This window comes from Lynx canadensis, chromosome D2, assembly GCF_007474595.2.
Source record: "Lynx canadensis isolate LIC74 chromosome D2, mLynCan4.pri.v2, whole genome shotgun sequence".
Taxonomy (NCBI): domain Eukaryota; kingdom Metazoa; phylum Chordata; class Mammalia; order Carnivora; family Felidae; genus Lynx; species Lynx canadensis.
In genome coordinates, this window is record NC_044313.2 from 26,170,309 (window position 1) to 26,187,004 (window position 16,696).

At 35.3% G+C, this 16,696-nt stretch overlaps 1 protein-coding gene across 2 annotated transcripts in view; it reads left to right on the top strand.

Moving 5' to 3' along the window:
- The window catches only part of NT5C2 (5'-nucleotidase, cytosolic II), a 101,044-nt gene that overhangs the window by 38,344 nt on the left and 46,004 nt on the right, over nt 1-16,696 (top strand). For both annotated transcript variants that reach the window (XM_030334033.2, XM_030334034.2), the window contains exon 3: nt 14,951-15,024. In XM_030334033.2, coding sequence (XP_030189893.1) covers nt 14,951-15,024 — 74 coding nt within the window. The remainder of the gene's footprint in view (nt 1-14,950; nt 15,025-16,696) is intronic.

Here is a 16,696-nt window from a genome sequence, read left to right on the forward strand (position 1 = left end):
CAGTGAAAGTTCTTTATATTCATGTACGATTTGAAAATTGGATTAAAAAAATATTTCACAAGAGATATTTTGGTGAGATAATGCTTGACAAGCTACCCAGTTGCTTTACTGTACCCCAACACTCGAAGTTTTTTGAGTGCTTACAAATGATGATAACCCTACCAGATGTTATCTTTTATAGATAAAAAATCTGAGGCTTAGCATATATAACTTACTCAAGGTTCCAGAGCAGGAAAGTGGAGAAACTAGAATTTAAACCTAGTTGCTCCAGTGCTCATTCTTCTTCCGTTACACCATACTGCTTTTCTAAATAAACTGAAAACAATTTTAGTTTGAATTTATAGTATTTAATAGTGCTTTTATTAAAAAAATTTATTCAAGTGGGGCGCCTGGGTGGCGCAGTCAGTTAAGCGTCCGACTTCAGCCAGGTCACGATCTCGCGGTCCGTGAGTTCGAGCCCCGCGTCAGGCTCTGGGCTGATGGCTCAGAGCCTGGAGCCTGTTTCCGATTCTGTGTCTCCCTCTCTCTCTGCCCCTCCCCCGTTCATGCTCTGTCTCCCTCTGTCCCAAAAATAAATAAACGTTGAAAAAAAAAAAATTTATTCAAGTATACTTAACATACAGTGTTAGTGCTTTTAGTTACTGGTGACTAAACATTTTAATGACTAATAGAAACCTTTATAGTAAGATATTTAGGTAATATTTAAAGAGATAATTTTTTTTAAGTTTTAATTCATGTCGTATTTCTTGAAGGTATGTATATTTTATTTTTAATTTGAATCACCAGTAGAAGGATTTACTTGACATCTCAGTTTTCTTAGACTTTCACACACTTGTTTATTTCTCCCCTTGTTGCATAATCCCTATGCATTATATTTGGTCAGGAGGGAGGAAATTTGCAGATGTTTGTCTTTTAAACTTCGATTTGCTCTGAAATTTGTAATTAACCTCTAGAATGTTCTGAATTTATCCCCCATATGCCAAAGATCTGTAAATTTCTTTCCCCATGAGCTGAAATTTTCAGGTGATTGAGTAAAATATTTGTGAACACAGATGTTTTCCTTAAAAGCGGTTAATGATCAGGAAAAAAAGACCTCAGTGGAAATACTTTATATTCCTTCTGTAATATGATTGGTATATAAATATTCCTTCCTCTGTAGTTCACATTGTTCATTTTCTAAGGGAGGAAATAACTAAATTGAGAATTAAGACATAGTATTATTTATCCTATTGATTTTTTTTTTTTTTTCTCCCAGAGAAAACTAAAAATGATTTGGACTGACTAAGGCCACTCCATTCTGTGAAACTCATTGTTTGCTTACTATTGGCAGGCCTCATTAGGGGGTAAATTTGCTTTTTCTGTGTGTTTGCCTCTAATGATTCCTGTCTCTTAGGGGAACTTGTCATTTTCCTAACCTGGCCAGTCTTAAACAATTCAGACTATTAGTTATTTTTTCTGCCCTCCAATTTTTTCCTATTATTCTTAGGTTTTCAAGTATTTAAAGCTGAGGCTATTGGTCGCTGAGATATTGCCTGGTTAGGGTTCGGCATTGTGCCCGAATTTGTTGGGCCTCTCAGGGCCAGAGTTCTCTGTGCTTTAACAAATGAGCTACAGTTCTCAAAAGATCATTGAAGCTTGTTTGTTGATCCTGTATTCTCATCCAGAGGAAGTAGATCTTTGAGAATGTCTAAGGAAGGGTAAGTGAGTTTATTATTCTTTCTCCTTCATTTTTCTCAGTGAAAAAAATGTTCTAGTCATCTGTGAATTGGAAGATTAATAAGCAGTGTTACCAGCCGGACAGAGAAGGTAGAGGGAGAGATTGAAAGAAATTTAGCTGAAAGCTTACGTTGTTAATGCTTCACGTATACTCTACTATAAAGTTTTACTATTGCTATTTTGAAAGACAGCATTGAGGATGGATACTCTCCATAGGAATTTAGTGAGCTTTAAGCATGCTGTTTACTCTGTGGTAAACTGATTTTGTTTTTCTGCAGCAAGTGTTTATGAAAACTGGAAATAAATAGGGGTGTCTTACCAAAGAATTTTATATAGACATGAGTGAAGTTTAAAAGCTCAAAGGCATTTTCAAATAATTTGTGCCTGTGGAAGATGTTGTGAAAGATTCAGTGAAAGGCGGCTTGTGATTTTGTTTCTTTCTGGGAAGTGTAGACAAAAAGTAATTTTGAATAGAATCCCCTATGCCTTTTTACTTTGCAATAGAAAATAGTTCCATGTTAGGGTTTTCACTGTTTTTATATTATTGTTTCTTAAGCCTCAGAGTTTGAATTGCTACTGCTATTCTTTTTGTTACTATAATAGGTGACATGTAAGTTAATGATTGCATACTAATTATTTTACTCCTAACCTTCAAGTGTAACTAGACCTAGTTAATTTCAGAGACATTCTCTGGTTAAGTAGGACGCAGATCACAAAAAAAAACTTTTTTAATACAGTAAATTTTAATTTTGATTTTTCTGGAAGCTCTTAATTCTTTTTCTAGTTCTTTGTTCTATTAGAAATTTTGAATACTTTCAGGGCTCCATGTTTACAGTTTTTAAAAAATCTAATCATGTGTTGATTTTGAGCAAACTAAAATTGGCCCACTTTACTGCAATTTGAAATCTCATTAGAGAACAACCATGGGCATAATAATTCTGTATTATTTTTAGAACTCTCATGACATCACTAGATTTGAAGTTTCTTTAAGTGTGAAAATTAGAAAGGACTGCCTCTTTAGGGTTAGTATGTTTTCTTTCTAGTATCAGCTATAAACCTGCAGTTGTTAAACAATTTTTATGATAAAGAGGATCACAGATGCTGGTAATATTGGTTAGTCTTGTACACATGATTGTTTATAAAGCTGGTTTGTAGATTTAAAAACAATATTTTTAGGGGCACCTAGGTTGCTCAGTCAGTTAAGCATCCAGCTCTTGATTTCAGCTCGGGTCATGATCTTACAGTTCGTGAGTTCAAGCCGCACAGCGAGCTCTGCACTGACAGCATGGAGCTTGCTTGGGATTCTGTCTTTTCCCTACCTGTCTCTGCCCCTCCCCCACTGTCTTTCTCTAAACAGATAAACATTAAAAAATCAGTTAAAAAAAAGAACTATATTTCTAGGTGCAGTTAAAATTCTTAGAAAGTAATTAGTATTAATTTTCTCCCTAAAGTGTGTGTTAGAGTTAGTTAGAAAGAAATCTATATAAACCAAAGGATACCATAAGGGTTGAGATATTCTTTTAGGTTTATTTCTAGGAGCCCCTGGGGCAATTTCCATGCTGTATGAATAGGTAATGAGCAAGTTCATTTTTTTTAATTATTTTTTTAACATTTATTTATTTTTTAAAGACAGAGTACTAGTAGGGGAGGGGCAGAGAGAGAGAGAGAGAGACAGACAGACAGACAGACAGAATCTGAAGCAGCCTCCAGGCTCTGAGCTGTCAGCACAGAGCCCGACACAGGGCTCGAACACATGAACTGTGAGATCATGACCTGAGCCGAAGCTGGGCGCTTAACTGACTGAGCCACCCAGGCACCCCTCACTTTTTTTTTTTTTTTAAGATTAGCTTTTATAGTTGCTTGCTTATTTATTTATTTATTTGTTAATTAATTAATTAAAAGTAAGCTCTACCCCCAATGTGGGGCTTGAACTCATGATGCTGAACCATACTCTGCCGACTAAGCTAGCTAGGCTCCCCTGAGCAAGTTCATTTGAAATGTATGGATAATATAAATGAAATCAGAGTTTATTCTCCTTTGCTATTTTTAGAAATAAATGGATAAATTTTGTATTTTGGTATGAAAATAATTCTAATATTCACAGTTTGTATATGTGTAATATTTAGACATAGATATCATTTGATATCTGTGAAATATTTTCCTAATGGTAATAGGAAAAGATTGTTATTAAGTTAAATCACCAAAAATTATACTTGAGCCTTATGTAAACCTGTGATATTGGAGACACTGTGGTATTAGTGTAAGAATAGTCATATATAGATCATGAAACCTAATAGGGACTTCATAGACCCTCACATACATAGTCAATTGATTTTTAACAGTGAGGCAAAGATAATTCAATGATTGGAATAACTGAACATTCATTCAGAAAAAAAGAGTCTTGACCTTTACCTCAAACCGTATATAAAAAAATAACACAAAATGGATCCTAGACCTAAATATAGACGTAAAAAGTAAAGTATAGGTGAAAATCTTCGTGACCTTGAATTAGCTAAAAATTTCTTGGAGAAAATACATAAAAACATGAAAATCAAAATTGTTCAATTGGGTTTCATCAAAATTTAAAAAAAAAAAAAAACTCTGCTATTTAAAAGACACCATTAAGAAAATGAAAAGGCAGGACGCCTGGGTGGCTCACTTGGTTAAGCGTCCAACTTCAACTCAGGTCATGATCTCGTGGTTTGTGAATTTGAGCCCGCATTGGGCTCTGTGCTGACGGCTCGGAGCCTGGAGCCTGCTTTGTATTTTGTGTCTCCTCTTCTCTCTGCCTGCCCCTCCCATGCTCATGCTCTGTCTCTCTGTCTCTCAATAATAAATAAACATTAAAATTTTAAAAAAAAACGTGAAAAGGCAAGCCACAGACTGGGAGAAGATATTCTCAATACATATATATCTAATAAAGGACTTATGACCAAAATATATGAAGAATTCTCACAACACAACAATTAAGACAAACCCAGTTTAAAAATGGGCAAAAGATTTGAATAGATGTTCCACACAGAAAAAGAAATGGCCAATAGGCACTTGAAAAGATGCTCTACAGCATTAGTCATTAGGGAAATACGAATTAAAAACACAATGGGATACTATTGCAGACCCACTAGAATGACTAAAATTAAAAACACTGTAGGGGCATCTGGGTGACTCAGTCGGTTAAGTGTCCTCAGGTCATGATCTCACTGTTTGGGAGTTTGAGCCCCGCGTGGGGCTCTGTGCTGACAGCTCAGAGATTGGAGCCTGCTTCGTATTCTGTGTCTCCTTTCTCTGCCCCTCCCCTGCTCATGCTCTGTCTCTCCCTCGGTCTTAAAATAAATAATCATTTAAAAAAAAATAGGGGCGCCTGGGTGGCGCAGTCGGTTGAGCGTCCAACTTCAGCCAGGTCACGATCTCGCGGTCCGTGAGTTCGAGCCCCGCGTCAGGCTCTGGGCTGATGGCTCAGAGCCTGGAGCCTGTTTCCGATTCTGTGTCTCCCTCTCTCTCTGCCCCTCCCCCGTTCATGCTCTGTGTCTCTCTGTCCCAAAAATAAATTAAAAACGTTGGAAAAAAAAATTAAAAAAAAAAAAAAAACCCAAATACTGACAATATGGAGCACCTGGAACTCTTATGCCTTGCTGATAAGAATACAAAAGAGAAAAATGTTTGGGCAATGCCTTTTAAAGTTAAACATGACCGGGGTGCCTGGGTGGCTCAGTTGGTTGAGTGTCTGACTTCAGCTCAGGTCATGATCTCACAGTTTGTGAGTTTGAGCCCCACAAGGGGCTCACTGCTGTCAGTGCAGAGACCACTTTAAATCCTCTGCCTCCCTCTCTTTCTGCCTCCATTCATCCTTTCTCTCTCAAAAATGAATAAACATTAAATAAAAAAAAACCCCACAACTATTATGTTAAACATACCTAGTAATTCCACTTATAGGTATTTACCCAAGGGAAATGAAAGCATATCTCCCACACAGATTTGTATGAGTGTTTATAGCAACATTATTTATAATAGTAAAAAACTGGGAACTGCCCAAAGTATCTAGTAACTTAATGGATAGACAAATTGTGGTATATCCATAATATGGAATATTGCTCAGGAATAGAATAACTAATTTTGATACATGTAACAACATGAATGAGTATCAGAAATGTGCTAAGAAAAAAGAGGCCAGGCACAAACTATAGCTTATTTGATTCCATTTATGTGAAAACTGTAGTGACAGAAAGTATAAATCAGTGGTAGCTTGGGACAGAAGTCGGGGTGATATTGCCAAAAGATATGAAGGAGGAGTGTCTCGCTGGCTTGTTGGTCAAGCATGCAAGTCTTGATCTTGGGGTTTTGAGTTCAAGCCCCACGTTGGGTATAGAGATTACTTTAAAAATGAAATCTTAAAAAAGAGAGACTTGAAAGACCATTTGGGGTTGATTATGGTAGTTGTTACATAAGTGTGTACGATTGCCAGAATGCACCAAACTTTAAAATGGGTGAATTTTATGTTGAGTAAATGATACCTCAATAAAGTTGGTGGGGGATGAGACTTGAGAAGCTCCTCAACTTGCTTATTTAAAATTTTGTAAATAAAAAGGTTATTATTTATTCTTCTTTACGGGAATGTACTTGGGGGAATACAGATGATTTAGGATGTGTTATGCAGGAAAAATGCACTCTCCTAGTGTCATGATTGCTTCCTGATCCTTTAGAGTTGTTGGATCCTCTAGAGTAACTAGAGTTACTAGTGCTGCTTTCTATTAGGTAAGAGGTCAAAATGAGTTTTATCATTTGCTTTTATTTTAACTTCTAGATTTTGACCTCTCTTTTCCATTATAGCACAGTGAGTACAATTGTTAAGTTTGCCTAATAACATTGGATAATCATACTTTCTTCTTATTTTTATTCTGCAAAATTTAACCTTTGTATTTTGCTCCATTTTATAAATTATTCTCCATACATTGGTCTTTGCTTTAAAAATTTGTGGAGAAAAAAATGAAAAAGAATTTAGAGGAAAATATGAAAAAAGGGATTGGAAAAATTTGTATTTATTTAGACTGAGGTTCTAGAACAGTAAATTTATATTCAGAAGTACTGATATTGTCTCTGGTGTCTCTCTTAATTTGTATATTCTTCATTTGCTAGTCTTCTCTTTTATTCCCCACCATCTGCTCTCATTACTGTAGTTCCTTCATTTCGGAAAGAAGGTGAAAGGAATTTTAATGTCTCTTCCTTAAAGAGAATCTCCTTAAAGTGTGCTTTGAAAGCTTTAGTGGATAGTATGACCAGTAAGTACTCTTAGTATTTTATACACATTTTTTTCACATCTAAACATCTCTGAAATCGGGCTGCATCTAGCAATATACCACCTAGAATTAAGTTGAGTTCTTCCAGATGATTTCATTTCTTTCAGTCACCTAAGGGCAATATTAACCATCCTAGCAATGTAAATGTGGACCACAACCTTACTACATGACTGTTCAAATTCTCAAAGGGAGGTTTTTCCCCCCTGCCTTAGACTGTGTCAGGGCTGAGATGTACAAATTTTCTTGTGTGTTTCTTCAGTGCTGTAGATTTATTTCTTCTTTTTCTTCATATTATGGGTATAGCTCTGTGGTATTGTAGCTTTATGAGGCTCTAACTTTTCTTGGGCATCCCTTCCACCCACCCCCACACCCTGCTTTTAGTGGCATATAATATGGGTGAGTTTTACAACTGATGGCCTCTTAAATTTTAATCATCTTTAATTTTGCTCTGTGCATGCCACCATAGTCACTTCTTTTCCCTGGAACATTTTTTTATTGAGTATTTGAATAAGAAAAGTGAATATTTAAAAAAACTTTTTTAAATGTTCTATTTATTTTTGAGAGAGAGAGAGAGTACTAGCAAGGGAAGGGCAGAGGGATAGGGAGACACAGAATCCAGAGCAGGCTCCAGGTTATGAGCTGTCAGCACAGAGCCCTATGTGGGGCTTGCACTCTTGAATTGTGAGATCATGACCTGAGTCAGAGTCGGACGCTTAACCGACTGAGCCACCCAGGCGCCCCTTGTTGTTAATACTTTTTTTTTTTTTAATTTTTTTAAATGTTTATTTATTTTTGAGAGACTGAGTGTCAGCTGGGGAGGGCAGAGAGAGAGGGGGAGACAGATCTGAAGCAGGCTCCAGGCTCTGAGCTGTCAGGACACAGACCGATGCGGGGCTCAAACTCATGAACTGCAAGATCATGACCTGAGCTGAAGTCGGTTGCTTAACCTACTGAGCCACCCAGGCGTCCTTGTTGTTCATACTTTTAAATCACAGGGTGCTGTTCTTCTGGCATAAAGTGATAAATAAAATGTATCCCTCCTTAGGGTGTTCCTTAGAGAAAATATTCAGATAAATTAGTAGATTAATGGCTGAAGTTTATGAAAACAAAAACTAATATTACTTAAATGATTTTTGCTTTTATAAAATCTAGTCCCCAATTTTTCTGTTGTGTCTGTATAGGATTGGTATTTGAATATCAATTTTTAGGACTCCATTTCATAAATTAGAAAGTTCTTACCTATATATATATATTATATCACCAGGCATACTTTTTATTGAAGGATAGAGACAAAGACAGGTCTTGGCATTATGTTTTTTAAATAACAGCTTTATAGAAACATAGTTCACATACCATTCAATTCACCCTTTTAAAGTGTACAATTCAGTGGTTTTAGGATAGTCAGAGTTGTGCGACCAATACCACTAATTTTAGAACACTTTTATTACCCCCAAAAGAAACCCAGTTCTCAGTTAAATATTGTCTCTATTCTTTACAGGGCCCTGTGCTAGGTTTTGGGAAGTTAGTAAATCCTGGCCACAAAGGTTATAATCTAGTGAATAAGAGAACTACCCATATATTTTATATATGTGACAAAATATACTACATGCCAAAATAATATTTGAATATTCAAACCTCTTACATGGATTACAACTTTATAATCTCTTTCACTAAGTACAAAAGTAATCTGAGACCCAGAAACATCACTGTCAGATAGTTCTGTGGCATAGCCGGAATAGTTTCTTGAAGAAATCACTTGAGATTGTTGCATCTTGAAAAATTAGAGATAACTGAGGAGGACATTTCAGGTATAGGGAACAGCATAAACAAAGCCTCAGGGCACCTTTAGGAAATAGCAAGTAGTTCATTTTGATTATTAGAGCAAAAGCTGCATGATGTGGATCAACGTGAGATAAAAGTGATTTTGGAAAGATGGTAAAAAGCTTTGAACTCCTGGAATATACAGAAACGTGTTAGTTTGGGTAGGTAGGGAGGAATGTCTAAAGGTTATTAAGTAGGAAAGCAACATGGGCTTTAAGAGTTTGAGCTTTAGGACAGTGCTTCTTAAATTATCAGTGATGAGGGACCAGTTTTTTTTGTTTTAATTCTAATCTTGTCGAAGTATACGTTTATAAAATATAATAAAAATGAATTACTAGGAAAATGAGGAGATGTGTAAGTTTACTTTTTTTTTTAATGTATGTTTTTTGAGAGAGAGCGTGAGGTTTCTAACCGACTGAGCCACCCAGGCACCCACCCCTACATTTTTTATTATTACATTCAACAAATGTAAAATTTTCACATTTGCTATAAAAGTTTCTAAATACTTGCAATTTCTGTATGTGTCATGTCATGGGTTAGTAACGACTATTCACAGGCCAGCATTCGTCTGTAGATTACATACCACTCTTTGGGTAACACTACTTGAAAGCAGTCAATCTGGCCATTACTGTGCAGGCAGAGCAATTCGTAGGTGATTGCTAAGAGTTAATGAGTTAATAAGGACCTGGACAAATTGTTAGCAGTATGAAATGGATGATCTGGATTCCATAGACATTTGAAAATTTAAATTAAGGCACATGAGATAATATGGATTTGAGGGAGAGGAAAGAGTAAAAAGATATTAACTAGATTTTAGGCTTGAGTGGTAAAATGAGAATGCCAAAAGCAGAAATAGAAATTAATTTGGGAAGAAAGACACTAAATTAGATTTTCAGCAGAAATCCACACTGTAGCATATTTTTATTAAGTAAACATACACACGTAGTCACTCACAGAGAGACATTGTTTGGTTCATAATCTAAATTTGCACTCTCAAAAAAGCACTTGTAACTTCTTTTCTTTGATTGCAACAGACTTTGAGTATATTATTACACAAACCCATAACCAAAATATACCCAAGATTTTGTACTTGTATCTTTAGTCTCATTTGTTGTTGCAGTAACTGTTGTTGGGCCCTTGGCCAGGAAATTGTGACTCGTAGGCGGGGGGGAGGAGCTAGGGATAAAGTTCACCATCGCCAAAGAAACTCTATTCCAAATGGATTTGTGTGGGGCAACAGTGATATCCAATGACAAGTTAAATTAGACACAGAAGAGTTTTCTCCAACACTGTCTCAGAAGATACGTGTTGTTAGAGGGAATTGATTCAGACCAAAACAGTCTTTTTGAAGTTAGGTTCAAGTTACACAAAAATAAATTGTACTAGGGACTTGAAGAAGAATTTTGTTATGTGACTTCAAGAACTAATTGACTCATAGTTTCACACATTGCAGAACGGCAACCAGTGACAGATGAGGTAATGCTGCTTTGAATTATGAGTTAAATCTCAAAACCACTAAGAGTTTACTAAAAAAATTTAGTAAATTGCATGTTCACGTTCCTTAACCATGAGGATATTAGATCTCTGTTCTTAAAGCAATTAGTCTTATTTCTTATGGTTAATATCTATATTTACTTGGATAGAATTTCTTTAAGTTTTATGCCTTATTGTAGTGGAATATGATGATAAAAGCTGTTATTTGTGTTTCTGCTGAAATCTGTGCCTGGTTTTATAGTGCTCCTATGTGTTCTTTCCTAAAGATCATTTCTCTTGTTAATGCTCAAATCTGTATCTTGCAAATGCCTTACTATGTAGGAATTTCTGCCTGATAATTGCATTGTAAGGTTGGATGCTTAGGTCAGTCACGCTTTCTAGAATGGAGAGTTTGTGTTTTATTTAAAGCAAGCTTTGGAAAGTTAATTTCACAACTGTATTCACATTCTTGAAGTGGAGCTCTACAGTGGAGTGTGTTCCACTGGTTAATAATTTAGAAAAGTGACACAAGTAAATTGGCATTGGCAAAGATAGATAGAGTCTATTGGTCCTGGGACCAATAGAAATTTTTGAGTTCTCTAAGCAGATATTATCTTTTTGTTATAAATATATGGTGGGACAGTGACCCAGTCTTTTAATTGATACAACACCTAATACTTTGTTTTGTTATAATAATAAAGAATAGTGATTAGTTTCAGGCCAAGAGATTGTTTCTCTTGAAGACTGTATCCTGGAGACATGATATTTCTGGCTGCAGGCTGCCTCTCTTCTGAAGTCAGTGCATACTTTGAGCATTTGGTTGTTTATGATCTTTGTAAATCTTAGCATATATATTGTTACAGTTTTCTTTGATCCACCTGTTCCCTTTTGTCATTATAACTTTACTTATTACACTTTAGATGTTTGCACATGAATTAGATTTAATTCCCTATTGCCTTTTCCTCCCATGTTTTTATAGCATAAGTTAGGGGAAGAAGAGATGAAAATCTATGTGAAGTTTTTCTTTTGTTTCATAATAGAAATGAGAAGGGGAGACAGAAGTGATGGTTTCTTTCTTAAATTCAGGAATTGTTTCTGTGAATGAGGTTACTTATTTTGAATGAAAAAGGAAAGATAAAAGGGGTATTTGGTGGAAGATCTTCATAGAGCATCTTATTTCCTAAGATTAGGCATCTAAAAAGTCTTTTCTCACTTAGGCTACTCCCTGAAGAACAGCTTTGGGAATATGTCACATAGTGGTACCAGCCTTGTACCAGGCTTTCAACAAATGTGCTGATTGAATAAAGTGACAAGTTAATCAAAGAGGAAAGAGTGCAATTTGATGGATATTTAGCTGTGATTATTTTGGCAAAACAATAGATTTTCATATTCCCAATATATGTGATTCCAAGAGTTTGTATGGATAATCCTTAAGGGGCATTATGATCTTCGTATCCTTAAAAAAATGTGATGAGGAGTACAGGCTTAATTTTTCTTCTGACCAAGAAAGAAACTGTGGTAAGCTATTTTGCTGGGTCTGTTGGTAGTTTCTTTCTACGTGTAGCACTGATTGAACGATATTAGCAAAGTCTGGGTTTTTTCCCTGTGATTTTAGCTCTGTCTGAAACCGGCTCACATCATTCTTCTATCAGAAACAAAGCTGTTTCTTTTATTATGTGGCCCAACGTATATCCCTCCTGGGTTGTATCACCAGGAAGAATAATCTTCCCAGTCCGTTCCTGCCTGAATTCCCATAGAATATTTTAGGCATGTCAGCTGTTTGGGCTCTGATCAAGGATTTGATGCAGTTGGCCTCTGGCCTGAACGGAGAGTGTGTTTGAAAAGCTTAAGCTTCAGTGGCAACATTTGGTTTCCAGAGTTAGAATCATTACTTTGTGTCTTCTCCCTCTTGTGCTGCCTTCAGAAGGATTTATGTAACTGGGAAAAGGTGATGATAAAGTAGATGCTTTTATTAGTAAAAGCAGGGTGACATTTGATGAAGTGGTGGAAGGGTCTTGGTGATATATTTGTGGTTATGGGGGTGTTTAAAAAATTTGGATGGGTGTCATTTATCTTGTAGTTCCTTGTATCTTTCAGCTACCCACTAGTCTTCTATCCCCCTCCTATCCATAAGAAAGGACCTATATTAAGGCAACTTAAAATAGGAAGCCAGAGCACCAAACAGGTCTAATCAAGGGAAAAGAAGCCCCAAGAAAAGGGAAAAGAAAAATACGTATCTGCAGAGGAAACCAAAAATGCAAAGGACTAGTTTTAGATATACATCATGTGCAAAGAACATTTTTACAATAATTTAGGGTAAGAGATGAATTATTAATAGGCCTGATAGGTACTTTTTATATAAAACATGGTTCACCATTGGTCAGTGGCAAAACTAATATACAGCACTCAGTATTACCTAGATTCTAAACAATGACTTTCATATACAACTCATCTGTACTTAGTAGATAAAGTAGTTAAAGCATAATTGATGTACATAATCCCATTAGAGAAATAGAGTGTTAATCTACAGTGTTACAGAGATAAGGAGCTAAATACCAATACTGGCATTAATTCTCAGGATTTAGTTCTCAGGAACTAAGGGTTTTATAGAGCTGCATTTAGAATTCATATATACGTTCTGAGATGAGAGGAAAAGTTCTCTGTTAAAATTTAAAATAGTAATATATGAGTTGCTGAAGAGTAAAAAAAAAAAATTATGGGGTACATGGGTGGCTCAGTTTGTTAAGTGTATATGACTCTTGGTTTCGGCTCAGGTCATGATCTCACAGTTTCGTGGGTTTGAGCCCTGCATCGGGCTCTGTGCTGGCAGTATGGAGTCTGCTTGGGATTCTCTCTCTCTCCCTCTCTTTCTGTCCCTCTCCCACTCACACTGCCTCTGTCTCTCTCAAAATAAATAAACTTAAAAAATTTTTTTTTAATTTAAAATATCACTGCCTAAATCATTGATTCCCAAACTCTTCAGTATCCCATCAGTTAAAATGTAGAACATTCATCCCTTCCTGTACTCTTGTCCTTACTTATATATAGTAGAAAACATACGTAAATTCAACATTTTTAGGTGATGAAGTATCAGTAGAAGATCTAGTATCTTCTTTTTGTGCCCAGTGGAGTCTTTTGTATCCCCTGGTACAGTCTCTCCTCTTGGGAGATTATTGACCTATACATCATTAATAGGGGAGCCCAGACCAGGCATCTTTATTTTTATCAATTTTTCTAGGTGATTTGTAGCATTCTTATTTCTCACAGTCACTTATAAAATGAAGGCAAAGAAAAGGTTTGATAATAAGAGGCTATCAAGCTGGGGATCAGATGGAAAGGATTTTTTTATTTTCAGAAATAATTAGAACTTACCCCAGAATATCATCATGGTGATTGATGATTTACCATGCTTTTATAGTTTTTTCCCTGTGTCTTCAAAAATGATTTCTGAAATTTGAAACTGATTATTTCATTTCTTCAAAATCTGTAATTTGTCCTTGTCTGCCCAATAAAGTCCATACTTTAACGTGGCATACAGAATCTTCGTGATTTTGACTCCTAACCTTTTAGCTTTTTTTTTTTTTTTTTTTTTAATATTTATTTAGTTATTTTGAGGTAGAGAGCAAGAGCGGGGGAAGGGCAAAGGGAGAGGGAGAATCCCAAGCTGGTTCCACAGGGTCAGCCTAGAGCCCAATGCGTGGCTCAATCTCATCAACCACGAGATCTTGACCTGAGCCTAAATCAAGAATCTGATGCTTAACCTGCTGAGCCACCCAGGTACCTCTAGTTTCATAGCTTTTATTGCCCTTTCCCTCCTACCCCTGACCTTCTGGAAAACCTCCTTTTGCAAAAACAAACGGAAAAGCAAAACCAAAGCAAACTCCCTCAACTCCAGCCACTGTAAATGTTTTTATAGTTCACTATAAACCTTGTCCTGGCCTGATTAATCTGCCTGGATTGCCTTTCTTGCTTTGTCCAAATGGAAAACTTCTACTGATTGCTTAAGATTCAGCTCAGGCATCTCTTCTGGTCCCCAAAGAACTGGTGCTGTCTCCTCTGTCTTATTGTATAGCAATTATTGAATTGCTAAAATTATTTGTGTATAAGTCTTTCTCCTGCTAGGCTGAATTTCCTCAAGGATAGAGATTGCAAATTAAAATAGAGGTTCCATGAGGGCAGGTACTCTTTTGTTCACTGTGTATCATGTACCTTGTTGGGGATAAAGTAGGCATTCAATATTGGAATGAATCTATATATATTTATATCTTTAGTATCTGGCACATGGTAGGCTTTAAATGAGCCTCTGCTTATTAAATAAATTACAAATGAATGAGTGAATGTATTATAAAATCTCAGGCATAAACTTATCTTGGTGGGTCAGACTTAGAAAAGGAGAAATCTCTGAAATCTTCACGTGGCATTGTTAACACCAAGACACAATAAGAAAATACATGTTTTTCCATATACTACCTGATTTCACTTATGGTATAAGAAAGACTTGAATGATTTTTTTTATGAATCTAAGTATTGGTGTTTAAGTGAAGAAAAAATCTAGAAAGATAGCCAAATAATTTCATTAAATTAGGAATTTTTTTTTGGTTTGTCTCAGTATTAATTGAGATATTATTTTTTGCTCCTTGTTTTAGGGTGTTTGTGAACCGAAGTTTAGCCATGGAAAAAATAAAGTGTTTTGGTTTTGATATGGATTACACACTTGCTGGTGAGTAGCACTTTTTGATTGCTTAAGAACTTCTGGTTTAGACATAACACAGTGGGTCTACAGCAGGCAATTAATAAACACTCCTTGATTTAATCATATATTTAGCTACAAGAAGCTCTTGTTATCAAAGCTCCTTCCATTGATATTTATGACTATTGAAATTACCAGTTATCCTGAGATTTAGATGGTAAAGATAAGTAGAGCTAAATTACTTTAGACACCCTGGTAAGAAATAATGCAGTGACATTATACATTAATGTGTATATTAGGGCACTTTTGGCTTTTACTTTATTGAACTATTCTTCACGGATGGAATTTTGTATCTTTTGCTCTACCTAAGGAAAACTTTTATCAGCTAAAATTTTTAATGTTATTCTTAAGACAAATGGATTGCAAATATGCTATGTAAAGACGTTTTTAAAAATTAGAGCTGTTCGCTTTGTTCATTATCAGATAGACTTTAAACACAGCACTGTGCTGTTTCTCCCTTCCTGTCTCTGATATATATTTAAAATAATCAATGTATTAGTCATTAGTTGCAAGATATTTTCAGAACTTAGGATGTTTTTATTGAAATATTTGCATCTGGTGAAAATGTCATTTAATTTAAGAAGTACTAGGGGTGGAGGACTGAGTTGAGTGCATATTCATATATGTATGTGCATGCATGTGTGTACTGCCATGACACCTGGAAAAGAATCTTTCAGAAATTTTCTCTAAAAAATACTGTCTTTACGCAAAAATCTTAAAATATATAAATTCACTTATCATCAGAAACCTTTCATATAACAGTATTAGAAAACTGAGTTCCATCTCATATCTCAATTTGATGTTCAGTTTAGGCTAGTAAATGAACAATAATAAATACATGTTATAATAATATAATAATGCAAAAATGAACACATGCAGTTTATAGGTAATTGACACATAGATGTGGCCATGACATCTACCAGACAACTTATATATTAAAAATATACACTGCCTTGGTTTGAATTTTCCTTTCTTTCCTTTATACTCTTTGTTATTAATTTGATTTTCTATTGCCTTACAGTTGTTTTTACAGCATTTTTATTCTTTTATGTTTTTTAATTAGACACAGACATTTTTAGGAGCACTTGTCAGAAAGCAGGTGGAAATACTGTACTTTCTCAGGGTAGATCTTTCTGTCCAAATTGGGAGAAAATCCTACAATCTCTCCCCTTTCTAGAATTTTACCTTTCAAGGGAAAGGAATGGCGAGATATTACCTAAAACAGAGATAGAAGTTAACGGGATCAAAAGTGACAGATTTTTTTTCCCCCTTGGTTATTAAGACAGTCTCAATGTATTGAAATAGTTTTGATTTCAATTTGATTTATTGAAAACCTGTAGGTTCCAGACACGTTTTGTTACTGAGCTTTGAGATAATATAGTTATTCCCACAGAATATTGAAAAAACAAATTTTCTTGTTTAATGAAGAAGTTACTGAATCTTAGTCTCTAAACTTTAAAGATACCTTATAATTTCTTCTTTTTATTTGCTTTTTTGTTTTTTTTTGTAATCCGACTTCATATTTTAATGCTTACTCTTACTGTAGACACTAATATATTTATATATAAAGATAATAGGAATTATTAACAATTATTAAGTGCTTAGTATGTGCCGAGCCCTATTCTAAATGTTCTATATAGAT